General features: G+C 39.4%; 1 protein-coding gene and 1 pseudogene across 1 annotated transcript; both read left to right on the top strand.

Moving 5' to 3' along the window:
* The first annotated feature begins 15,864 nt into the window (after positions 1-15,864).
* LOC120294058 (cysteine-rich receptor-like protein kinase 10) lies at positions 15,865-20,070 on the top strand. The gene is made up of 4 exons (XM_039313939.1): positions 15,865-16,651; positions 18,308-18,445; positions 19,618-19,739; positions 19,906-20,070. The coding sequence occupies exons 1-4, from the start codon at positions 15,865-15,867 to the stop codon at positions 20,068-20,070; spliced, it is 1,212 nt and encodes a 403-aa protein (XP_039169873.1).
* Positions 20,071-20,246: 176 nt separating this feature from the next.
* Positions 20,247-21,473, top strand: LOC120293264 (annotated as a pseudogene).
* Positions 21,474-23,592: the final 2,119 nt, after the last annotated feature.

Genomic DNA, 23,592 nt, shown 5'->3' with positions numbered 1-23,592 from the left:
GAGTGGATGCATGCATTTTCCGGTAAACACGGGCATGACTGGACCACGAGGGACTGGCAATAATTTGCCATTGGTCGAATCCACTCAAAGTCAAGTAGACTTTGACTTGCAAGAGTCCTCTTAAGAAGGCTTTTGAACTCTTTTTTTTTTTTTTTAGAACAGTGCACGGGAAACTAAATCTCACTTATAAAGTGATTTACAAAGTAATTTGTTGGACTCATATTTGATATTTAAATGTGATCCACTTATTTAGATACTTGTATCGTATAATTTACTAAATTAATATTGTCTACTTTATTTGTAAATATGCATTGCTTAAATTTCTTATGTCGATCAAACCATTTACAAAACAAGTGACAATAGAATTTGGGCATCAGTCAATCAAATTACCTTAGATTACCATCCATTTGATGCATTAATATTGGACTTAGGAGGACGAACATCAGTGTCTCAATATTCTAAGTCTTAAATGTAGTTGCATTTGTGTCAATTCAATCCATTTGGCCAATTTTGACCGGTTGTCCTACATGGTGCCATCAGTGTTGATGTAGATAATTTTTAATATTCTTTCTTTATTTTTTTCTTTATTTTTACATTTTTTATTTTATTTTGTTCTTCGCTTCCTTTGTCTTTTTGGCCTCAAGGAAGCTTGCTCATGGTTAGGCAAGGCCCGACCTCAACAAATCAGGCAAGATCGTGCCTTGCCTAGCCTTTGGCTAGAGGCCGCAAGGGCAGCTTCGCCTAGGCTATTGCTGGGTTGGTGAGGCTCATCCTCGCTGGCCATGGGCGAGACTCGACCTCGAGAGACTCGGCGAGGTTGTGCCTTGCCTAGCCATTGGTGAGGCTTGAGTCCTCGCCAAAGGCCATGAGGTTGAAGGAAGTGAAAAAATAAATAAAAATGAAAGAAAAAAAGAAAAAAAAATCAGAAAAATTTTAAAATATTGTTAAGATTGTCCACGTCAACACCAGTAACACCACATAGGACAGCCAATATCCATGTCAATACTGGTTGGTCAAAATTGGCCCAATGGATTGAACTAGCATAAATGCAATTAGGTTTAGGAGTCCATTGACAAAAAATATCTATATATATATATATATATATATATATATATATATTTTAGGACTAGATTGACATAATTGCAATAAGTTTAGAGCATTTTTTAATAATTTTCCCCAGCTGAAAGCAAGATCCTCCATATGCAGGAAGAAGCAATAAATCCATTGTGATGATAATCACTGCAGTAGCATTTCCAGTTGGCGTACGTATGGTGTTTCTCTGCCTTGCTTGTTCTTTCATTCAGAGGAAAGCGACCAAGAACCATGAGCTCGTCTGAGAAGAAGCCGATAATTGACTAGGTTCGTGTTGAAAGCATTGTGTCCGTGGCTTGGACAAGTTCTATGCCTTCATTGAAATGACCAGTCTCGTGTTGTTTCGTCAAGTAGGTGTGAATGAAATTACAAACGAGGGATCCTTGCAAAATGATTTAGCTATAATACAAGCTGCTACAAACAATTTCTCTCATCAAAACAAGTTGGCAGAAGGCAAATTTGGTGAAGTTTTCCAGTTATTACTAGTTGGATACATCAAGAACCGCTTATGTTTAATAGAAAGACTATTGTCAAAAGAAAAAGAAACAACTAAAACAATCATTTCAAGGGAGGCTTCCCAATGGCCAGGATATAGCCATGAAGAAGTTATCTCTGAGCTCAAGACAAGGTGCCAAAGAATTTAAGAATGAAGTTACGTTGGTTGCAAAGCTTCAACATTGAAACCTCGTGCAACTACTTGAATATTGTCTGGAGGGAGAAGAAAAGCTTCTTGTTAATAAATTTGTGCCTAACAAAAGCCTAGACTACTTTTTGTAAGATAAGTATTGTCGCGACCTCTTTTTTTCTCGGCGCCCGTGATCGGGTACGAGCGCCTAAAGGAGGCTAACGGCTCGGTTGAATTTATTAAGCCCGGACTCTCCCAAGTCCACCAATTCACGACTTTAATAGTTTGAGTTTTTAACCTATAAATCAATTTTTAAAATGGAGTCGCCACTAATCAATTTGGGGTGGGTTGATTAGAAACCCAAGTGAAGTATCGGGAGAAATACTCACTCTGCAACCCGAGAGAAATTAGGATCGGGGACTTGATTACACTAGTTAATCACTAATGCCCTTTCGGTACCTAATCTTGTTTAAACCCTAAGGCTTTTGGATGTTTGAGAGATTTTCCATGCATTTTGGGAGGAAAAACATTTTTGAGTATTTTTCTCATTTTTTGGACATAAAAGGGATTTTTTTGGGATTTTTTTGGTATTTTTAGGAAAATACAAGTCTTTTTGGCTTTTTCATGCATTTTTGGCTTTTTTGGATTTTTGGCATTTTTTGGAAAATATGAAATAATTTTTTTTTTTGGAAAATAAAATATTTTTTAATATTTTTTAAAAATATTTTCGGAAAATAAATTTTTTTGATTTTTCTCGATTTTTTTAGAAAATAAAACATTTTTCAACATTTTTTTAATATTTTTTGATTTTCTGGAAATTAAAACATTTTTATTTTTGATTTTTTTTAAATAAATTATTTATTTATTATTTATTAGAATAATATTTTATATTAAAATAATAAAACAAAACCAGCCCGGGTCGGATCCGCGGGTTGGGTCCGACCGGTAGGCGACCCAAACGTGGACGGGCCGCGTTGCGGCCCGGCTCGGATTTTTCGGCTTTTTTTTTTTTTTTTTTTAATGAAACGACGTCGTGGCCGGGCGTTCGGGGACACCCGGCCCGGCCCGACGACCCGCCCCATGACCCGGCTCCCAGCAGAAACCCTACCCGACCCGGATCCGACCCCGCGACCCGACGACCCGGGTCCACGACCCACTCCGCGACGAAACCCTACCCAGATTCGACCGGATCACGACCCGGCCTTCGCGCGCCCGCACGCAATTTGCGGAATCCCTACCCGGTTCCCGATCCGAGTCCGACCCGACAACCCGTGGTCGCGACCGGAAAATCGGGAACCCTAGGGTTCCCGAATCGCGGCGCCGAGGTACAATGGCGGGGACGACGGCGGCGACGGCGACGGCGGCGACGACGGCGGCGACGGCGACGGCGACGACGGCGGCGACGGCGACGGCGACGACGGCGGCGACGGCGACGACGGCGGCGACAGCGACGGTAGTGACGAGGGTTGGACTGCGGAGGGGGGAAACTATGGCGGTGGCAACGGCGGCGGTGGCGGTAACACTACCTGTTCGTGGCGATGGCGTCCGGATGGTGGTGGCTGGCGCGGCGTCGGCGGACCGATCACGGCAATGGCTTCGCAGGTGGGGCACGGCAACAAGCCGTCGAGGCAACGGCGTCGGGACTGAGGCGAACGGCTGCGGCACGGCGTCCGGCGGTAACAACAACGGCAAAAAAACCAGATCTACTCGGCTGGACCCTCCTCGGCCTTGATTCCTCCTCACTCAGGCCAGATCCGAGCCTCCACCGGCCGGATCTGACCTTCTCGAAGTCACTCGCCGCCGGCCTTCCCTAAAGTCTCTCGGTGGAAGGTGGCTGAGCTCGCGACTTGAGCTCCCTCTTGCGCTCGCCCTTCAACCCTTCCCGATGTCTCTCAGTGAAGGATCTCCGAGCTTGCCACGCCCTCCAACGATGCTTGCGGCCAGCTATTTATAGGCGAAGGAACTCCGGTCGACGGAGGGGTTCGGTCGCCGGCCTCCGGCTTACCCACCGGTTCCACTCGGCCGAACCGGTGTCCCATCGAGCTTTCCAGCGAAGCTCGCTCGGCATTAATGGCGCCTGATCTTATCCTCTCCGGCCGACGTCGGCCTACTCCCCTCGGCCGTAGGCCGTCCTTCGCGCGCGTCGCCGGCCACCGCGCGTGAGCTACAGAGGCGGAGAAAGATGGAGCGAGGAAGAAGAAGAGGGAAGAAGAAGGAGGGTGGGGCCAAGCCGTACAAGCCCACGTGAAGAAAATGGGGGGGGCTTTTGTTTTTCTTTTGTTTTTACTATTTTTTGTTGTTTTTGCTATTTATTTGGTTTTTGTTCATTATTCCGAAAAAGACAAAATAAAATAAAAAACTTAATTAATAAAATAGACCTAAATAAAATTGAGGTGTCAACAAGTATGACTTGAGAGTGCAACTGTCTTCTCTTGTAATGTCGTCCTCTTGCTCATAATACAATGAAATCGCATTTGAAAATAGGTATCTGATCTAGCAAGCTAGAGCAATTACTAAATTGCAAGACAACTCTCTAATTGTGCATATCCTGAGAAGAGTATGCAATTGGATTGGTTAAAACGTTATAAGATAACATGGGGAATAGCTCATGGAATGCACCATCTACATGAAGATTCCCGATTCAAAACTATTCATCGTGACGTGAAAGCAAGTAATATTTTGTTAGACTATAGCATGAACCTAAAGATTTCAGATTTCGGCACGACTAGGATTTTTGGAGTTGATCAAACTCATGCAAGCCCTAAAAAATTGTGGGGACTCTGTAAGTTTCAAATTCTCATTACATTGGCTAATGATTTGGTCATGTCAAGAGATGTGTTCTTCTTAAATGTGACTTCGTATGTGGAATCAATTCAAGCACACTTAGATTGAATTGTTATATCCTCTATTTTAGGTACGTGTGTGTTATAATCGATGTGATTTTTTCATTTGCAAGGGGGTTACATGCCTCCGGAGTATGCAAGAAGTGGGAAATTCTCGGTTAAATCCAATGTCTATAGTTTCGGCTCCTACCTCTAGATATTATTACTAAGAAGAAAAATGATCATTTATGTCAATTAGATGGAGGTGAAGATTAAGCTAGCTATGTAAGTTGCTTGTATTATGGTCATTGACCAGGTTATGGATGCAAATGTCACACGACACTCTAGTATTTTGATTGAGTTGGGCCAAACTCCGATAGAGGAAGTACATCTACACTTTGCCTCGTCCAAACTAACATAACTTCAGTATCGCAACTTGGGTTAACATAACTTGTGTAATACTAATTATATGATTCATTGAATTAATGCTACAATTTACCAAGGGCGTTTTCTTTCAAATGGATTGTAAACAGGCATGGAGACACTGGAGAAGCGGGATGCTATTGGAAATTTTGGACCCGGCCATCCTAGAATTGCATTCAAGAGATGGAAGTGTTGAGATGCCTACACCTTAGCTTACTTTGTGTTCAGGAAGATACAGTTGATAGACCCACCGTGGCGCTAGTGCGTCACATGCTCAGCAGCCGACCTGTCATTACGCCGCAGCCTTGACGTCCGACCTTCTTCCCTTGAAGTATAGACCAATCCATTAGTAGATCAATACAACAATCGTTCAATGGAGTGACAATTACAGAATCATACGCCCGATGATACAAGTAATTGTTTTATATAATAGCTTCACAGGCCTTGGCCTTCCGTGGATACCATTAGTGAACAATGGGCAGGTTCTATTTAACTGGAAATCCTATGGATGACTTTTTTCTTCTCAAGTCTTTGTTTTCTTCTTTAAGTTAATGGTTCTCTTGAGTGCTCGTGACGACGTGCTAAAAAACCTTCAATATACAGGGGGACCAAGCAGGGCATAGCCAGAGGCATGGAAACCGACTTGGTGTCAGCGGTTGACAGAGCCTACCTGGGAGTTGGCAGAGGTTTTCCGACAAGATAGGAGATCTCATAAGGGATAATGATTGAAGACAAAAGCATTCCCTACTGGGTAGAAGGCGGAAGGAGAAGTGATATAAGCTTTGAACAAAAGCCTTGGTAAATTAATGCACTAACTCTATATGTCCTGTGACATCCTCAATTCAGACCTATATCTCAAGCGCAAGGAATGGACTAATGATCAATACGCTTATAATGAGATTAGACTGTGAGTCAATCCTAGGGATTGTTCATGAGCCAACTAGCTGAATAGGAATAAGGCGACTTTGGATTAGGATTACATTCAACCAGAGCGTTCGACCATGAAAAGACTATTTGACGACAAGGATCAATGTGGACAATCACGTGCCATCATGAGTTGATCAATGGATGGATATAGATTGATTCAGCTCGAGTATATATACTAGTCATCAGTGACTTTGCATGGTTACTATATCATTTGTGAATGACCCTAATCCGATTCCACGCGACTGTGAGCCAAGGCAAGTTGATCGATCCTAAATGATTACAAGATAACTGAGGGTTATTTATGGATCAACCAAGCTAAACCATGGGTCACGTGCGAAACCCCGAATAGGCGCTGAACTCAATTAGGGTCTGGCCACACAAGCACCACTGATGCCGCTTAATTAGCATAGGTCGCATCAAGGTCAATTCCAATCAAAACTTAGACACAAACCCCAGTCCTATTACAAGTGTCAATATTGAGCGATCTCAAGATATTCCTACCCAGTTAAGACAGTAATTCAATAGTCCTCTTATTTATACTTTATTTTCTTGAATTTGGATTAATTAAGAGTGAACTTGTGGGACAAGTTGTCTAGCAAGGCTTAAACCTATCCTTAGAATTTTGGAGGATAGTCCATAAGTGCATTAAGTGGAAACATGTGCTAAATTAGGGATATAGACTCTAATAGCCCTAGAAGTTAAACCTATTTAGCTTCTTGAGATTTAATTGAGAGAAGACAAACTTTAGTGGCATTACAAGGGGAGTTAGGTGCCGCCTTAGGAGGGAACTAGGAAGATAAACAAGCTTAGTTTGGGAAACTAGATTAGTTGCTCTTGAACTAGCAAATAATTGAGTCTTAGGGCTTAAAGAACAAGCTTGTCCTATGTCATTTCTGATTTGATATGTTATGCAAAGGAACTGTGCTACATATAGTGTATGGTAGATTAAATCCCTTGTTTAGCTATTCCTACAACAGTTTAGTGTTGTTGATTGTGTTAAAAGGAAGAATTGGCATTCTTCCAGAACTTTTGTTCATTATTCTAGCAATAATTTTCTCTCAAACCTCTGCAAGTAGTAACTAATGTGAGTTCTATTAGTATAATACACTTGAACTATGATTGATCCAAACTTCTATTATCATTGTCCAACCACTTTTATTCCTTGTTTTTTCAAATGGGCTATGTGGGAGCACTAGCAAATCATAGAGACTTTTTTGATGCAATGCATGTATTCAGTTATGCTTTTATATATGTTTGTAGTTTGTCCTTCTCCCTCAAATAAAGGGAAATAAGTACAATATCTCGCTTTTCTAAAAATTCATTTCAGCCCCAACTTACTAATTCCACATTCTGTCCCTCCTTACTCCTGGCAAATCCATCTTTGAGCTGGGGGTAAGTACACTATCAGTGCCAAAACTTGTGTATGGCGCTCACTTTGGTGCCAAAACTTTATTTTAGATCACTTAAGTGCCAAATCAGATGAAAAACGATCACTTTAGTGCCATCAGTGAGAGATTCCAGCCAAAATGATTACATGGCTTTTATATAAAAAAAATAAAAATAAAATCGACATGGCTTTTAAATGACGTCGATTTCTATCCTCCTTAAGAAAATGACGTCATTTTGCAGTCCTAAGTGGATGGCTTCACAAAAACGACGCCGCACAACTCATTTGGGGATTTTTTTATATTTTTTTATTTAGGGGGGATTGAAATTGGGGTTTTTTTGTCTAATCCTTGCCCAACACCAATCTAGCTCGATTAGTCGCCGTCGTAGTTGCTTGCCACCATTGCTCAGCCTCCGTCATAGATGCTCGACTAGGTGAGCGAGGAGAGGCTGAGGTTGTTGCTCGGGCAAGAAGCGATGGGAATAATAGGAGGCAAGGGCGGAGGAGCAAGAGGAAGAAGGGGGGTCGAAGGTGGAGAGAGCGAAGACGAGGAGGGTGAGGGAAACAAGGAGGGCACAGATGGAGATGGCAGATTGGGCTCTGCTCAGGGAGCAGCTGAAGTGGGTCCTTCTGAAGGGGGAAGGAGACGAAGGAGGAGAGGAGGAGGAGGACAAGAGCTTAGATTTGTCAACATTGTCAGACGAATCGGAGGCGGAGTTGTGCTGGTGCCAGTGTTGATATGCTGCTGGTGTCATTGTTGGTTGGTGTTGATGTTGTTCTTCGGGGAAGAAGACGACAAGAAGCCCATGCCATGCCTTCTCTCTCTCTCTCTCTCTCTCTCTCTCTCTCTCTCTCTCTCTCTCTCTCTCTAATTTGGGGATTTAGGGTTTTGAATTGGGAGAAAGACACCAAACGGCGTCGTTTTGTTGTTTAAATGCTGACTGTACTCTTCGGCAAGTCACATCAGCTTCAATAATTAAAAAAAAAGTCACGTCGAATTTCTGGCCAACTAGATTGGTGTTGGCACTAAAATGATCATTTTTCAAAAGTTTTGGCACTTAAGTGATCCAAAATAAAGTTTTGGCACCAAAGTGAGCACTGTACATAAGTTTTGACACTAATAGTGTACTTACCCCATTTGAGCTGATACTTTTGAATAACTCACAATATATAATGGATTAGGATCATTAGCATTTGCATTTGCAACTCTAGTTTTGCATTAGTTGTCTGTACATCTACTTTCAAACCTTAGTAAACTCTTGAAACTACGTGCACTAATATCATATCATGCCAAACTGCTGAGAGTTTGAGGCAAAAACAATAGGATTGAAAGATAGAGAAAGAAAAGGAAACTAAGTAGTTCTCATATCCAATTACGTGCTGAATTGCTCTATTTGTCATCAAAAGAGCTAACTTCTTCACAAATTGAGCTCCTAACAGATCTACGCTTGTTTGCACAATGCAGGCCGGACGAGATCTCAAATTCATAAGTTTGTCAATGAGTGGATGCTTTTTTTTTTGGGTTCTTTATTACTCTTGGTAGGGGTCTAGAGCTTACATTCCTACCATCAAATTGCATGATGTCTTCAAAGTTTTTGGTTATTGGATTGTCCTAACATTGCTGTTATCCTTTCTAGTAGCTCTGAGTAGTAAAGGGTATGGATTGCCAAGTTGTTGGTGCGCACTTGTTGGATTTCAATAGGTATGGCTAAATTCTTTCTTGTTGGCTTCTTTTTCCAGCATTAGCCACTTGCTTGGAGACTAAATTTTTATTGTGGAACGTGTCCTTACTAGGACTCGGCTTATTCATGTGATGATGTTAGGCTCGGTTTTTCCTCACTCTCCAACGCTTGTTGTCTCCAAATGGCATACTTCATGAAAATGATTTGGGCAAATACAAGCCAATTGACCTAAGAGCTACATAGCTTAAGATCCGTGTCTAATTCGTCTCGTCAACAAATTAGCAATCATGAAGCTGAAATGAGTCATCAAAAATGAGCTAATGAAACTTCTGGGGAAGAGAATTATGTACACAGATGAGAATAGCCGTGAATCTATACATGTCATGTTGGACAAAGTGTTAAAAGGCCTTGTCTATTGCTGCTTGATTGTTTCCAAATTCTTATGTTGCTGTGTATAAGAAAGGGGCAAATAATTGGAATGGCCGCGGCTCTATGACTTTTTCTGGCATCCTTATAACCAAAAAGCATGGGTCCGCTGAAACTTCAAATGCATTAATTGATTCTTTGTTCTGTCATATCATAATTCTTCTTTTTCGGGTTAAGAAAGATAATCGATCAATGCTAGTATTCTCTTTTATCTAGTTAAATTCCTGTCAAGAATTATTTTTCCTCTATTGATAGTTTTCTTCGTTTTGCATTCTTTTTTTTTTATTATTAATGACAAGCTTGTTTACTATTGTTACATTTATTTCCATTTTTTGAAACTAAAAATGAAATTAAAAAAAAAAAGAACCTATTGGAACCTGGAACCTCTGACAAGGTAGGTTTCAGGTTCCAAGCGGAACCCGTAAGAAACCCGAAATCGCTCACCCCTAGTACCTAAGCATAAAAAAAGATGTGGGTACTGACACTTTATAATTTCTTCCTTTTTCCAAGCTTCTTCTTTCATGCCATGGTATCGCCATAGAACCTTAACTAAGGGAATGACTTCGTTACGCAAGACACACTCTTTTTGATTCACGATTCGCATTGGTTTCTCAACATACAACACTCGGTTGTCTACTTCGATTTCTTTGAAGTTCAGCACGTGTGCCGGATTACTAATTTTTCTTTTTCCCAGAATAGATCGGTGGCTAGGGAATATATTTGGAATAAAAATAAGAGGTAATAAAAAGTTATTTCTTTATTCCCAGGAATAATTTCTGAAACAAGTCATTTTTCTTCTTTTCTTTTCTTCTTCCTCCTACTCTAGCTAGTTGCTAGGCCTTAGCAATGGTCAATGACCGGCCAAAGACGAGATCTAGCGACCTCATTGTGGCTTGGCGAGGTGGGCCTCCCTTGACAAGGTGAGGTCGAGACTCGTTGTGGCCGGGCAAAGCTGATCTTGCGGCAGTTGGGTGAGGTGAGGCTCCCTCGAGGCCAATGAGATCGCTAGTCTTGTCCTTGGCCAATCGCCAACCATCACCAGACCTAGCAACCAGCTAGAGGAGGAACAAGAAAAGAGGAAAAAAAAAAATAGGAAAGTCTCAAAAAATTAAAAGATATGTCAGAAAAAAAAAATGTTTGAAAGTCGGGCCAAACACATTCCTTTTTTTTTTCTGGGAATAAAAATTTTATATAGTTATCATACACGTTTAAACACTCAGAAATTCATCTAAGGAACATAAAAAAAATTATTTCTAAACTTAAATTATTTCCAAGAATAAAAACATTATCAAATGCGTCTTAAGATGCATCCACATTGTGTTGCTATGTGTTCAAGAGAGCGTATTGAGACAACCAAACATATTATTGGTGGTTTTAGTGTTGGTGAGCCAAAGGCCAACCCTCCCAACGTTGATACGGCCTGCATATATGACAGATAACAGTGGTAGAGAAGAGTCGACTATATCTATTAATGGCTCAACAACAACATCAATAAATGAAGCTTTGATGACGGATCCACAACCTAGGAGATAAAATCACTGAAAGGATCAACGCTGAATTTAGAAGTAAGACGATGCAGGTTGTTGTTTACTTAAGTTCATGCTTTTGAAAGGTCTAAATTCTAGTTAAGTTCATTAGAAGTCAAACCGGAGAATATGTGGTGGAAAGGTGGAAAATAGAATGGAAATTATATTATTTATAGCAATTCTGATCTCTAAGGAATGTTGTGCACTCCTTGCGTAGTGGACGATGGGTTTACTCAACGTCATCGACGCTAATTCACTAACAGTACGTACTGGTTCATATAGATTGGCGAAAATATGAGAATGATGCCCTGAAATTAGAGGACACTGAACAAAGTTAAGTGGATTTTGGAATATCATATTGGAACTTGAGTGCCCGACACCTCGAATGTCAAAACTTGGCATGAGTTTTGACACAGGTGGACATTTAGTGCCAAAACTTCCAAAAGATATATTTAAGTGCCAAAATCGGATAATAAATTAATGCTTAAGTGCCAACGGCGAGAATTTATGGCCAAATTACTAACATGGAGGATTTAAATGACGTGACATTTCTTAAAGAAAAAAATTATCCACGTGGTACTAACATGGCTAGATAAGTCCAAAATGGTCCAAATATGATTTTTAATATAAATATTAATTAAATTAAATTTATAAACAAAAAAGTTTGGGGGCAAAACGATGTCGTTTTGGGACAAGCATTGCTAAGTAGACATTTCAACGAGCCACGTAGATTAATTTTATTATTAAAATAATGCAACGTCGGATTTTTGGCAAGTCTCGTTGAAGTTGACACTTAAGTGTCCAATTTTTTTTAAAAAAATGGCACTTAAGTATATATTTTAGAAATTTTGGCATTTAAGTGTCCACGCTTGTCAAGTTTTGATATTTGAGTATACTTTCACCCTAAAACTCTATGTGACCCTATACCAAGAATTCAATCACTATCTACAGGGTTTTTGACTTTTGATATACAATAGAAAGTTTTAATATATCACAATTGTAACTTTCTCCAAGTAAAACTTTCTAAGCCAACTTCTTGGCCACGTATGAGAAAATTTTGGAGAAAAAAAATAATATAAGTATTATAACTTTTGTATGGCACTTATTCAAGTGATATGACTTTTTCTTTTTAAGTAGTTTAACTTTTTAATTGATCATTTGAGTGATATAACATTTTCAACACATTCATCAATTAAAAATTATAACACTTAGATAAGCATTTTTCTTTAAAATAAATAAATGCCGTATGAAAATAATCATATTTGTACTATATTTATCTCGAGAATGTTGAAAAGACTACGTAAATAGCCATGCCATAACCCTAGATATTTATCTCGTTAGTGGTCAATGTTAGACTTAAGAGATCAAAATACGGTTGATCCATTATTCATTCATTAGCAATCACTCAATTCTTAAGTCTTTTCCTTTTCATTTTATGTTGAATTGTTGCTCCAGAGACCTTATGGCCGTCCGTCCAATCGAGACACCGATTGGTGGGTCAATATAATAAAGAAACACAGCACGCGGTTCAGCCTTTTCGGACAAAAGCACTTTGACCTGAGCCACGAGAGCCGTGTTGGAAAAAATCAACTTTGAACATTCTACTCCAGTCTCTATCATCCTTTACCTTCGTACCAATTGTTTAGACAAAGATCAAGGTGTTAACACGGAAGTGAAGATCAAATATTGGGACAAAATTAATTATGTCTAAGACAACTTTCGTCATAATATTTGACGAATAGGGTTGCACGCACCAAATAAACTAAGGCAGAATATGATCTTAACACCATATTAAAATATCCAATTCAAAAAATATAAATTTATAAATAGAGAGAGACCACGTGTATTTGTAAAACATGAAAACTCCATAAATAAATAAAACAATAATGTGAGATACTTTTTTATGTAGGCAGGCATGATGTTTCGAGTAAAAAAAATGTTAATTATATGGTAGGAGTGGAAAATAGAGAAAATTATCTAAAAAATCTTAAACTTATTGTACGACCAATAAATCAATCATAAAATTTTCAATTTAACCAATATAATCGTAAACCTTATAACAATTTTTCAATGCAATCATTTTGATCAATTTAGCCTAGAAATGGGTATTGTGCCGATCTAGTTAGTATCAATTGTCCTATAACCTAGCCTATAGGGCTCGGAACAATGCTGTTTTATTTATTTATTTATTTTTCATTTTTCTTTCTTCTTTTTTTCCCCTATTCTACTGTTTATTTTCTTCTACGTTGGTGGTCGGGGTCTGGGCGATGGCTGGCATCGGCCATAACTCATTTTCATCATCGCAACACTATATTAACAATAAAAAATTATTCGATGTAATTATATTACTCTTATTGATGTGTTCATTTTGGTTCCTCGTACTTGGTGCCATCTTTAGCCAAGATCAAACATGGTTTTGATAAAATGGATCTATTCTTTTTCTAAGTTTATGCCTACGTTTAATCATATTACCTAAAGTTGTTTATCTTATTAGTAACTTTAGCTACTTCTACAATAACACAAGCAAAACATGGGCAATGTCACTAGTTTTAAAGTAATGTTGGCACCATCACATTTTTTTTTGTCAAAAACATGACGATATTATTAATACTTGAGAGTTCTTAAACAAAAGAGTCATTGGCGTGGCATCCAAATATAGCAAATCTCAAGGGGGCACCATCACACATTAGACTAAATGTAAAAAGAAGTGGAATTTCATGTATAAGATGTAAAAGGGAGAAGTGCTTGGAAATCTATATGGCTATCGCTTCACAAAAAGAAGAATACCCATTAGCTTTTGCTAGCTCTTCATCTTCATCTAAAAATGAAATCGAGATGTATTTGACAATGAACTACTCCAAGTACATTCAAAGAGTGGACAATTTTTAATAATATTTTAATTTTTTGAAATTTTTATACATTTTTTATTTTTCATTTTCCCTCTTTCTTTCTTTTCACTTTCTTGTTCCTTTTGCCAGGTGGCTAGCCACTAGCCATAGCTACTAAGCTAGTCTTGCCCGTCACGGTGAGGCTCGACTAGCCAATCGTGAGCCTTGGCGAGGATTGGCCTTACCCAAACTAGGTGAGCCCAACCCTTGCCCAAGCCAAGGCAACTTTGCCGAGTATTGCCTTCGCCCAAGCTAGTGAGGGTAGCCCTCGCTCTGGCTTGCCCTCGCTTAGGGGAGTGTCGGCCTTGCCGAGGCAAGACTCGGTGAAGGTTGGCCTTGCCCAAGCCAAGGCGGCCTCACTCGGTGTCACCTTTGCTAAGCTAATGGCCAATGCTTGGCGAGGTTGCCCTGGCCTAGGCGAGGCCAACCTTCACCGAGTCTCGCCTCGACGAGGGCAACCCTCGCTGGGGCTCACCCTCGCCCGACTAAGCCTTGCTTCGGTGAGCAAGGCTAGCCCGGCCGTTGTGGCTAATGGCCGACCACCGGTAAAATGAAGAACAAAGTGAAAAGAAAGAAAGAGGAAAAAGGAAAAACAAAAAACAAAAAAATAAAGATGTATAAAAAATTTCAAGAATTAGAATATTATTAAAAATTATCCATGTCATCACCGATCATGTCACGTAGCGTGACCGGTATCCACGTCAGCGAACTCCTATCAAAACTGGCCAGATAAACTCAATTGATAAAAAGTGACAAAGGTTTATGACTGAAGTAGTAAAATTAAAAGGTTTAAAACTGAATTGAGAAAAGTGCAATAGATTTAGGATTTTTTAAACTATTTGCCCTCTTAGAACCTTCGCAACTTCTCAATCTCATCTTTTTGACAAACTTTCACTAATCAATTGAGTGGAAATGAACAAACAAATTCGTTTCCTATTATCATTCAACACGATGATATTTTAAACTTGAAATAACTATTTTGATCATGTTGATGATATCGTAGAAAACCCTCCCCGTTCATGTCCATTATGGGGGCAATCAATAGTGCCTATGTTTCTTGTTTGGGCTTACACATTGAATTACAACTTCTATTTTGATAGAAAGAAGATTATTTTCAATTACGTGGCTAAAGTTAAAAAGTCAGCACTCCAATCGTATCACCGCTCGACACACCGACACCCACAACCTCAACCAACCGCCTTCAAAATACATATTGAGTCAAATTATTCTTTATTGCCAGCTTTGCATCTCTATGCAACGGGTCACCCGCATGCCAACATCATGGGGTTTTGTTTTTGGAAAATACTAGACTTACTAAGACTAGTTTATAAAATTAATTTATTAAATGAGGTATCCGGCCATTATTGATTCTTGTATATAACGGATTATTTAGATAATCACTCACAATCTTACCTACTCCTAGAAAAAACAGTTTTGTAAACTAATTTTTTTTGTTGAAGTTTTGTAACCTAATTTTGATCAATCTAACTCTATGGCTTGAGGTTTTAACTAGTCAACACATTACTTTGTAACTTTTGATTTTATTTGGTCAATGCGGACAATCGTTGGAAAATTTGTTTTCATTGTGGCACTACGGATTCAAGTATTATATTCCCAATTGACATAGCAAGTTAGCAAGACGTTCCTAATCTTCATTAGATAATTTTGTTTTCCTGTTTATTTTGGGCCATCATTGATACTGACATTTCTATTTTCTTTTCCTTCCTATTTCCCAAGATCTGAACAGTGTTTTACCGTGACAAGAAGTTGCGTGTTGGAGAGAATGAACGTTGGGGAGAAAGGGAGGGAGAGAGAGAGAGGCTTCGTCCAAGGGATCCACGCGTGCCGCGTCGCGCCACGTGTCGGCCGCTGAATCGTGCAGGACTACCTAATATTTGTCGACGAACAACCCCCACACCGAGTTAGAAGACGTCGACGAAGTAGATATTTCGATGGCGCAACTTGTGTAGGAGCTGCACCAAATATTGGTGTATTTACAGTATTAGCCTCTCGACACTAATCAAAGAAACACTTGAAACGCCCAAAAAACAAAAACACTAAGAAGAATGGATCCTCCAAATCTCCTCTTCTTGCTTCTTCTCACCTTTGCTTCCACCATTAACGCCCAACTCCTGGCGAACTACTATGGTTCGACCGGCAACTTTACGGCCGACAGCGCCTACCAAACCACCCTCACCAACCTCCTCACCTCCATCTCCACCAACTCCTCGTTGCTCAACTACGGCTTCTTCAATGCCTCCTTCGCCATCTCCGGCACCTCCCAAACCCTCTACGTCATCGGCTCCTGCCGTGGTGACCTCGCTGCCGAGAGCTGCCGCACCTGCCTCAACACCTCGGCCTCCGACATACGCCGCCTCTACCCCCTCCAGAAGGAGGCGGTCCTCTACAGCGAGTTCGGCAACGTCAGATACTCTGACGCCTCGATCTTCGGCATAGTTAAGACTGAACCCAGTTACACTTTGTCCAACACGGGCAATGTCGCAAGCCAGGTCATGTACAAGCTGGGGAGAGAGATGGAAGGTCTGCAGCACGAGGCAGCCGGCAGTGGCTCACTGAGGAAGTATGCTACGAAGGCCATGTCCGACGGGTCTGACACGGTTTACGCAATGGCGCAGTGCACGCCAGACTTGACGGAGGAGCAATGCATCGAGTACCAAAAGATAATTGTCGGGACCTTCGAGAAATGTTGTGTCGGGAGGAAAGGATTGAGGACCCTGGCGCCGAGTTGCCAGTTCCATTTCGAGACCTATTCGTTCTTTAGCCCAGTTGCCGAGCCACTTCCACCTCCGCCACCGCCTCCGCCTCCGCCTCTGCCACCGCCGCCGCCTTTAGGTACGTTGGCTCTTGTTCAGGTATTAGGCACGTGGCTTTTTGTTTTTTGTCCTCTTTTAATCTGGGTGGATTAAGATCATCTAATTATTAATTATATGAGTTCCACATGAGATTTGTACGATTAATTGTTCAAATAAGTTTAATCCATATGCTCCATACACCATCTGATTAATTTTTGGGTCAGCGCGTTAGATAAATACAGTTTTGCCAAAAAGAAGGTACGGAGTGATTCTATATTTTCAGCAAAAGAAGCTAGGGTCCATGTCTCAATCTTTGGCGCATGGACATGGCTAATAGTCAGCTATCGCGGTGAGTTCATTGAATCAAAAGTTATAGAAATCATTGCTCGCAAGCCGTCATGTGAGATCTTTAAATTAATAATAAAGTGAGTTTAGGCCGAGGGTAATTAATCATTAGTAGATGTTCATTCTCCTCATTTAGTCACCACCGTTTGTGTATTGATATAAACACAAAAGGGTTTCAACAATAAGAGAAGTAGATCGACATCTAAATTGATCTAGGCTTAGAGTCCATATCAACCACCTTTAAGGTCACACTGTTGGTGGTGATCACTGCTAATCGTCCAAAAACAAAAAAATTAAAAATGGTAAGACAATTTGTCGAGCTTAGATCATCCAAGCAAGTTACTCAACCCCCATTTGCACTTTTAAATCTGCTATGTGCTGATGCTCTTGATGTATTCACAAATAACTCGGTTAATTAATGCATCTCATCCATATTTTTGACCAAAAATATAATAAAAATAAAAATCAGCCAAGTAAGAAATACCGTATGGGAAACATATGCCTAAAAGCTGTGCCGGCAACAACCAGGCAATTTATGGTTCAATTATCCTTAAACCTATTTTATGGATATCAAACTTTTGTGTAAGATTTTAATGTAGTCCTTCTGGCCACTTTTTGCTAGAAATCCCTGCCATGGCAGTATGTCATATAGGACAATTGGAGATTAATGGATTGTCTTGTCATCGATTTCTTGATTAGAAAGATTACATTAGAATTTTTCATCAAGATCTAGTATTAAATTGGGTAAATTTGAAAATTTCAAAAGTGAATTAGTATCCATACAATACAATAGAATTAGGACTCGTTGGGTAATTTTCCCTCTAATTTGGTGTGTGGGGTTCATAAGGAAGACCAAAATTGGACTTCTTGTGGCGGTGGTTGATATATTCATAAGGTTAATGTGAATAGGGTTTTTTTTAAGAGGGATTTAGACCCAAGTGCTCGTGTGCTGCAGCAGCGGCAATAATTCCCTATTGCCGGACTTCGTAGGTGATCAAACGTGGGTTGTTAATCCGAAATTTTTTTTGCTTCTTAATATTCTTCATTTATTCGTCTCCATCAATTTACCAAAAACTGAAACTTATAAATGCTAGAATTGCAATAGAAGTTCAGACTTTCTGTTTGAGCCTCTCTATTCAAATTTCTCAAGCCCCTTCTTGTGTGTGTAATTGTCAATCTTCTCGCGTCAGTCTTAGGCCATATTCCTACCTAGTGAAGCACAGTGTTTCTGACAAAAAAAGAAGAAGAAAAAGCACAGTATTGGAATGTTTATATATTATACACGCTTTCATCTAAAATGTTTTTAGATTTATTTGGCAGTTGTCTCATATACAATACGGAAATTGTGCAGGAAAAAGCAACAAATCTACCATGATAACCATCGCCATTACCGTTCCTATTGGAGGTGTTATGGTCCTTGTTGTTTCTATTTGTTGTTTGCTTCGAAGAAAGAGAAAGAAGACACATGAAGTCGTCAAAGGAAAAGACGGTAAATTGACTAATTGCCTTTTTTTTTTTTTTTTTTTTTTGTAAGCTATCTATGCCAAATAAATGAGCATATTATGATATTTCTTGATTTTTCATAAAGAATCATATATGTTAATTAGATGAATTAAGAGTCCGTTTGATATAAATGGAGCACATAAAATGGAAATGATCAAGGGCAAAGATCAGATTCTTCATGTTCTTTCAACCTTGAAAACTACACTTGACTGCACAAGCAATCATAATGCCATCAATAAGTTTGGAAATGTAACATCTCATTTATGGCCTTAAAGATAAATAGATATAGCAAGTCTACAAAAATTTTCCCAAACACCAATGAAAATCTCTCCTTTTTATAGCCCGCTGCATCAAGAACATTCAAACAATCTCAGTGCTTTCATGACACAAAAAGTAGAGAGTTCGGCCTTGATTAGAAGACTATCTGTCAATTCCTTGAAATATAGGCAGCTTATCTTATATTGCAAACCAAAATATGAATCCAAACCTTAGCAAATTAGATGAAAATCAAATCAGCCGATACCATTTAACTCATGGCTTTTTTTCCTCACAATCGTAGAGGTGAGAATGTCACAAGAAGCAGCAGTGCAAGAATCTTGGTCTTCCGAAGAAGCGTTCAGACAAGTTACACCACAAATAGCTGCCTATAATGATACCTTGTCTTCAGACCTCACATTGGGCCTTTTCCATTTATAGTATAAATAAAAAATGAGCAGAATAGTAAAGTATTCTCCTTGGGAATAGGTCCAGCAAGATCCCATTTGGATGCCATGAGTCATTCTAGAGGGGTATAGATTCGACATGACCAACCACGAAACGAGGCCTCAAAATGCTCCTACGTTTATCAATTCCATCCAAGCATAGGTAGCATCTGCACCACAATTAACAAACCTAGCAGTACCTTCAGCATGAAGAAGTGATCATGAGACAAGATTCATTTCATTACTTTGTTACCCATAGTATTGATGATATTGTAATTTTTTCCTTCATGACCAATCAAGAGGGGAAGATTTCATTGGGGGTAAGGGGACAACCGTGCCAGCCCAATTTGGTGTTCTTCATTGTGATAATGTTCCCAAGCACTGGCAACCAATAAACGCCACTAGGAGCCAATGTCGATACAATTTGATAATCAAATTGCATTTTTTGGTAATGCAGGTGCAAATGAACTTACCACTGTGGAGTCCTTGCAATTTGACTTCGCTACAATGCAAGCAGCGACAAATGATTTCTCTCCTGAAAACAAGTTGGGTGAAGGTGGATTTGGTGAAGTTTTCCAAGTACATATTACATATAAGTTAGAAACAATGAAGGATGCTTTACATATGAAAATAATGGTGCTGAAAAAAAAAAAAAAGAAGAAGAAAAGAAACATGTAACATTCTTTTAGTTTAGTTTTTAAAAAGTTGCAATAAGGAATTAAACGGTAAATTCAACACACTTTAGGGTAGAATTCCGGATGGACAGCAAATTGCCGTGAAGAGGCTATCTCGAAGCTCTAGACAAGGTGATGAAGAATTCAAAAATGAAGTTCTATTAGTTGCAAAGCTTCAACATAGAAACCTTGTACGACTGCTCGAATTTTTCTTAGAGGGAGAGAAAAGCTACTAGCCTATGACTTTGTGCCAAATAAAACCCTTAATTATTTCTTATTTGGTATGTTGCAATTTAAACTTCTTATGTACAATTGCTTAAAATCAAATGTTCTAGCATTCACTAGCTATGGAAAACTTGAAATTAAGAGGTTTTTTGTTATTTCAACTGATTATAGTTTTTTTTATTTAAGCTACCTTTAATCGATAAGAGAATATATTTACCTTGAGTTTTTGAATAGGTGCCACATGCTAGCACATAATGAGTTTTGGTGTAATAATGCAGATCCTCAAAAAAGCAGTCAATTGAATTGGTCAGTATGTTATAAAATAGTATCTGGGATTACTCGAGGAATGCTCTATCTACATGAAGATTCTCGCCTCCGGATCATCCATCGTGACCTAAAATGTAGTAATATCTTGTTAGACAGTGAAATGAACCCGAAGATTTCAGATTTTGGCATGGCAAGGATTTTTGGAGTTGATCAAATTTAGGCTAGCACAAATAAAATCGTGGGGACTTTGTAAGTCTTAGATCTTGAGTAGATGACTTTGTAATTGGATGCCAAACATGTTCATTTTATCTATTTAAGGATGCTCATTGATCTACATCTAATTTTGCAATATACATGTGGCTAATGTTTGGTTTTGCAGTGGTTACATGTCTCCTGAATATGCAATGCATGGAGAGTTCTCTGTGAAATCTGATGTTTATAGTTTTGGCGTACTACTTATAGAGATCATTTGCGGCAAGAAGAATAACTTCTACCACCAATTGGATGGGGGAGAATATCTTGCTAGTTATGTAAGTTTCGTTGCACTAGAGCAGGAAATATTCACATTGCACTCTCTATAATTTTGATCAAGTGAAATTGAAATTCCTTTGTAAAAACTTAGTCCTTTAGCCTAAAAAAAAAACACTTGTGGTTCTTTTCCTTAGTCATATATGATTATTTGCAAGATTCGGATGTCTTGCATGATGAGTCATTGAATTAATGCCACAATTTTGTGAAGATTTTCTAGAATTATTCTTGCAGGTATGGAATAAATGGAGGAATGGCACACCCTTGAAAGTGTTGGACCCAGCTATTGTTGATTTATATTCAAGGGATGAAGTCCTTCGCTGCTTACACATTGGCTTACTATGCATTCAAGAAGATCTAGCCATTAGACCCACCATGGCAACCATAGTTCTCATGCTCAGTAGTAATTATTTTAACCCACCATTGCCTCGACATCCAGCCTTCTTTGTCAGAAGTAGATCAGGGGGATTGAGCATCCCAATGGAAGAGCTTGGATTGAATCAATCTACTAGTAGGACCTTGCCTTCATCGACCAATGACATGTCGGTTACCGAATTGTACCCCTAATGAATGGCTACGTAAGTGAAATTATTCTTCATGGATGGTCTCATGATGAGATTGCTTGACCTTCCACCGTGATTTTGTTATGAATCATAAGCAAAAATCAATGTATTTGGATAATAAGCTATTGATTGTTTAAGGGGGTAGTGTGCATTTAAAAAGAATACTCTACACATGTTATTCATCATAGTTATTTCTAAGTTGTTATTATCATTTGAAGCTAAATCATACATCAATCCTTTGTAATATTGCACATTTGTAAATTATTGTACATCTATTAGGATGAATATTACTTCTCTTTTTTAGACAAAATAGTGCTTGCTAGACTATACATTTCTTCACTTTTGAAACTAGTTGGGCTTTGGTGTTGTTAAAACTATACCTATAGGTTGTAGGTGCTCAATATCCGATAGGCTTTCTCTTGGGCATTGATCAACCTTGGGGGACTTTGCGAGCCCCTATTGCCAAATGTCAATTTTGTCTAGCCCATCTCCAGGAAATCCAAGTTGTCCACCATTATCGTGAGGCCAATCAGTTAGCAAACTTGAAGCCCTCCCTTGTAATTGGTTGCCTAGCCCATCTCAATCCTTTTGAGCGATCCTTTCTTCAAAAGTGTTCTTTGTGTTCGGAAATTGTTAGTTGAAGAAACTAAAGCGATCCCTTCAATCAGGAAAAAAACAAACCAAAAGTGTTTGTACTCTTTGACAATATTTATAGCTCGAGACAAAGATTATCTATATGCTTTGTGAATGCACTTTCTCTTACAAAATCAGGAATAAATTGGTTGAAATTGTGTTTTCTTAGTTATTTCATTGATTGATATAACTTTTTCATTTACCGTCACGGTATTTAAATTATATTAGCTCTATCAATATCTTGTCATGGAGTTGACCGAACGAGTGTCTAATTGTTATCCTTTCCCAATGATTCTTGGCGACAGGTTTGCAAAACCCTCACCAACGACAGTCACTAATCTACAAGCCATCTATAATGAGAGTTTTAAATCAATTTTGACTTCTTCTTTTGTACTGTTTTGCCCATCGGCTATTGGTTTCTTCTAGTAATGTTAGCTCATCTATGTAACTATAACAATACCTTTTTTAGGAAGACATGAAGCAAGTCAACTCACATTGTGGACGTGTTGTGTTCGAGTGTTAGTACATACCTGTTTCAAGCATAAGATTATTGGGAATCAATTTATAACAAATACAGTTGCCTTCTCACAGTATCCATTAATTTAATAAGCTATCCATTTTCGAATTTCCTAGCACCCACTTGACAAAACATTTAAGTATTCAAACATTAAAAATCACCTATGGAATGACCATACCAGCTGGTGATGACAGTAAGTTTTCGGCAGCTTGAAGCCGGAAAGCCCTAGGGACTTTTGGAGAAATAGGGGCAAGAAGATGGTCCGAGTGTTGGTTGGTTTACCCATTGTTTTGTTCTTATCCTGTTCGATAAATTAGCACAAGAATTCAGTCAAATCGCACTTATTCATACATGTCTCCTCTCCTTAACCTTTGAACCAAAATTTACCCAATCAATTAGATAGCAAACCATTAAGTGGCGATTTTATATTATAATGATCGATTTGGTAAAGACAGTAAGTGGTCCTCCCAAGCTTCTAGAAGGTCAACCCAGATTTCATGTTACACGTAGATGACAGGTCTAGAATCTCGACTGGTCTAGTGCTAATCAATTCAACGCGAGCTTACCCCATGTCCAGCCATCGGCCATGGCCACCGAGGTAGCCCATCCACCATAGGCAAGGCCTAATTGGGGGAGGGCGAGCCCTAGAAAGGGTTGGCCTTGCCTAAACTAAGAGAGCTCAACTTCGCGCAGGCCAAGGCTACCTCATCAGGCATCGCCTCTGCCCACACTAGCATGGGAGCCCTCTTCGGGGCTCGGCCTTGCCCAAGCTAGATCTAGTGAGGCCATCCCTCACCCAGGCCAAGGCGGCCTCACCCGGCATCGCCTTTGCTTGATTGACGCCCAACGAGGCCGACCTTTGCTAGGTCTCGGCTTGACAAGGGCAAGCCTAGTCGGGGCTCACAATGGCTGGGCAATCGTCGAAAAGAAGAAGAAAATGAAAAGGAAAGAGTAAAAAGGAAAAAAAAAATAAAGAATTTCAAAAAAATTAAAATATTATTAAAAATTGTCCATGTCAACGGCAA

The sequence above is a fragment of the Eucalyptus grandis genome, chromosome 5 (genome assembly GCF_016545825.1).
Source record: "Eucalyptus grandis isolate ANBG69807.140 chromosome 5, ASM1654582v1, whole genome shotgun sequence".
In the NCBI taxonomy this organism is placed as follows: domain Eukaryota; kingdom Viridiplantae; phylum Streptophyta; class Magnoliopsida; order Myrtales; family Myrtaceae; genus Eucalyptus; species Eucalyptus grandis.
The sequence above is the reverse complement of the archived record's forward strand: the minus strand, read 5'-3'. Positions and strand labels throughout refer to the sequence as shown.